Raw genomic sequence first — 4,132 nt, 5'->3', positions numbered from 1 at the left:
GCACCCGTGCACACACAAACACAAAGGAAGAAAATTATATGCCAATCTTTCTTATGCTTGTAGATAAATCCTAAAATGAAATCCAACCATATATTAAAAAGAACAAAACACAGGTTTTGAGCTCAAGAATGCAAGGTTGGTTCAACACTAGAAATCTACCAGCATAATACATTAAGAGGTTAAAGAAGGGACCTCATAGATCACCTAACCAGACAAGGAAAAAGAATTTGACAATTTTTTTTAAAAACTCAAATTTCTTCCCAAAAAAAACAGTATCGCAAACCTACAATACACATATTTAACAGCAAAACATTAAAAGAACACTCATCAAAACTCAGAACAAACTGACAAGATAGAGAAGCCTGCCACTACCCGCACTCTTCAACATCATGCTGAAGGGCTTAATGATGAGTGCCTCTGAGACAAGTGTAAGAAATGAGAGCTATAAATATCAGAACAAAAGACGCTGCAAATACGACTAACTAGAAAATCTAAAGTACCAAACTGTTAAAACAAGACTCAAAAAACCAGATGTATACAATTCAATTAGATTTTCAATGTTTTCTTCTATTTGGGGGGCGGGGGGGGAGAGAAGGACAGAGGATCTGAAGTGGGCTCTGCATTGACAGCAGCGAGCACAACGTGGAACTTGACCTCATGAACCACAAGATCATGAACTGAGCCAAAGCTGGACACTCAACTGACTGAGCCAGCAGGCGCCCCTTCAACTATATTTTTAAAAAGCTTTTCTACAGTAGATCAATAACAAATGTGAGAATAGGATTAACAACTACACCATCTTAGGGCCGCCTGGGTGGCTCAGTCAGTTAAGCATCTGATTTCAACTCAGGTCATGATCTCATGATTCATGAGTTCGAGTCCCATGTTGGGCTCTGTGCTGACAGCTCAGAGCCTCGAGCCTGCTTCAGATTCTGTGTCTCCCTCTCTCTCTCTGCCCCTCCCCTGTTCATGCTCGGTCTCCCGGTCTCCCGGTCTCCCGGTCTCTCTCTCTCTCTCTCTCTCAAAAATAAACATCGAAAGATAAAAGTTAAAAAAAACTACACCATCCACAAGGACAAATACAAAATATCTAAGACTGCAACTAACAAGAAATGTGAAAGAACTATATAAAGAAAATTCTACTTAATGTAAGTTCCATAGGGGTAGGGACCTCTGGTTTATTCACTCTGTACCCCAACCTCTTAGATCAGTGCCAAGCACAGGAGCAGGTACTCAATAAACATTTGGTAGATGATTGACAGGCAAAAAAGAAAAGCCTGACAGAGACACTCTTGTTCCTAGATGAAAGAACCCATATTGTAAAAATATCAATCACTCTCAAATTACATAAATAAACTCAATGCAATCTCAATAAGAATTCCAATAGAGTTCTTAATAGAATGTGATTAATTTTTCTGAAGTACATTTCCTTTAATGTTTTATTCATTTTTGAGAGAGAGAGAGAGAGACAGACAGCATGAGCAGGGGAGGGTCAGAGAGAGAGGGAGACACAGAATCCAAGACAGGCTCCAGGCTCTGAGCTGTCAGCACAGGGCCCGACGAGGGGCTCGAACCCACAAACCGTGAAATCATGACCTGAGCTGAAGTCGGACGTTTAACCAACTGAGCCACCCAGGTGCCCCATGAAGTACATNAACCGACTAAGCCACCCAGGTGCCCCAAAGTACTTTTTTTTTTTTTAAATGAACAGAGCTAATCAAGAAATTTCTGAAAAAGAATATGCCATCATATGGGGCGCCAAGGTGGCTCAGTCAGTTAAGCGCCTGACTCTTGATTTCAGCTCAGGTCATGATCTCACGGTTTGTGAGTTCAAGCCCTGCACTGTGCTCTGGGCTGATAGTGAGGAGCCTAACTGGGATTCTTTCTCTCCCTCTCTCTCTATCCCTACCCCACTCATGCTCTCTCTCTCAAAAAAAATAAACGTTAAAAAATTTTTTTCTTAATATGCCAACATATATACATAGTACACACACAAAGACATATGCACAGATATTCACGCACACAATGAAATGGTAATTTCAAAAACGGTTCACGGGAACTTAATATATTAACATATTAAAAAGTGGAAAAGACAAAGGAAAAAAATCAATAAATCGTATTAGAACTGTTATAGGCCCCAAATTCACACAACACTCAAAATAAAACTCCATATGGAATAAAAGCTAAATATAAAAAAGGCCAGAAGCATCACGTGGTNAAAAAAAAAAAAAAAAAAACCCCACACACACAGAAATAAGTGATATATTTCCATATAGTAAAACATGTAAAACAGTTATACGGCAAGCACAAGTTTTAATAAGGGTTGCTAATCCTCTGATACAATACACAAAGAAGGAGAAATATACAATGAGAAAAGATCAACCACCCACTTTAAAAAAAAGGTGACTGAGCGGCACTTGGGTGGCTCAGTCGGCTAAGCATCAGACCTGCCTCAGGTCATCTCTGGGTTTGCAAGTTCAAGCCCCGCGTCAGGCTCTCTCCTGTCAGCGCAGAGCCTGCCTCGGATTCCCTGTCCCCCCCTCTCTCTGTCCCTCCCCCGCTGGTTCTGGTTCCTTCTCAAAATAAATAAATAAATAAATAAATAAGTGGATAAATAAGCAAGCAAGCTTAAGAAAATAAGGCAAATTACATAAAGAAGCAATTTACAGAAAAATAACATACGAAAAGATGCCTAACTTATCTGGAGACCAGAAAAACAGCACGAACCACAACGCTGAGGCTGCGTTTCTGTCCCAAGGCAGATCCGGAACGGAAGGGGTTCTGGGCGTCTGGGAAGCGGGATACACCGCAGCAGCTCCCGAACCGTGAACACGTGTAACGTGCAGCGGCACTTGCACCCTTAGGGCCACCCACCCTCCGGAGGCACGTGCGGGGCACCCAAGCGACCGCGGCGGCGAGGGGGCCGAGGCAAGGACACGCCGTCCACAGGAAACCCCCGGCGCGCCCCTCCGACTCGCCCCTCCTCGGGGAGCGAGGCCACCCGCAGGGCCCACAATCCTGCTCGCGCCAGCAAGGGGCTGGCTTCCACGTGCACGACAGGGCACAGCAGCGCCCGTGAGGAGCACACTTCCCTCCGCGACGCCCTCGTTCGTCCAAGTGTTGGCTGGGCGCACACAACCCCCAGGAGCACACGGCAGGTCCCGGGGACCGCCTCCCCGTCTTCAGGGGGCTCCCGGGCTTCTTGTNGCAGGCGGCGGACACACTGCGGGGAGGCAGGAGGGAACTCCGGGGCGCCGAGGGTGGAGCCCAGCTGATCCCCTAAAACAGCGAGTCCCGAGCTTTCTAGGCCCTCAAGTGCTGTTCTCGCGCAGCCTGCAGCCGCGGTCAGGCCCCCTCGGGAAGTGAAGATGGGGAACCTGAAAGAACACGGCCGCACGCGCGGCCTTGTCACACCTGGCACCGCGTCTGCCACGGAGCGCCGGAGGGCGCAAACCGCGGGGCTGCGCGGCCACCGGAGGCCTTTCACCCGGGCGCCCCCGACAGCGACCCCGGCAAGTCGCCGAACGGTACCCCGTCCCGGGACCCCGACGGAGCAGGCGCACCTCCGCCCGACAGCGGAGCGGCGCGGACCACGGCGCGCCGCCCCCGGGGAACGGTCCCCCCACCGCGGTCGCCGTTCACGCGTTTCAACGCTCAGCCCAGACTTGTAGGCAGGACGCTGCCACGGACTCGTGAGAAGGCGGTGCTAAAGCCTACCTCCGGGGAACACACTGGAAGGACGTGTCAGCAAGGAGTGTCCAACGCTTTCGCCGATTATACCTCCCCGTCTGCGGGGCTCCTTTACCAACGCTTTCGGATACTAATTAAAAAGTCACCTGCAGGTATTGTTCCTTATTTAAAAAAAAAAAGCCTCAGTCAACAAAATGCGAATTCACCTGGAATTCGCTAAGCGCCCTGTCAACACCACTGACGGTTGCGAAACAGGAGGAAACCGCCCAAAGGAACTGATCCAGTGTCTACACCTTCCTCGCCCGGTTGGGTCCCCGAAACGCTGACCAAGCTCTGGAAGTGTTCACTGGACCACGGACTTGGCGTGGCCGACCCCGCGACACGGGGTCACGTCTCTCGACCCCCGGCTTCGGAAACGCCGCGCTGCCCGCGCTCGCGCACA

General features: G+C 49.0%; 1 protein-coding gene across 1 annotated transcript in view; it reads right to left on the bottom strand.

The window, feature by feature from the left end:
• RBM33 (RNA binding motif protein 33) overlaps positions 1–4,132 on the bottom strand; it is a 152,012-nt gene that overhangs the window by 116,265 nt on the left and 31,615 nt on the right. Inside the window, 1 exon segment of the mRNA XM_077761688.1 lies at positions 3,718–3,799. Within this exon segment, the coding sequence (XP_077617814.1) occupies positions 3,718–3,799 (82 nt within the window).

The sequence above is a fragment of the Crocuta crocuta genome, unplaced genomic scaffold, assembly GCF_008692635.1.
Source record: "Crocuta crocuta isolate KB4526 unplaced genomic scaffold, BGI_CrCroc_1.0 scaffold408, whole genome shotgun sequence".
Lineage (NCBI taxonomy): Eukaryota > Metazoa > Chordata > Mammalia > Carnivora > Hyaenidae > Crocuta > Crocuta crocuta.
This window is presented reverse-complemented; position numbering and strand designations above follow the sequence as displayed.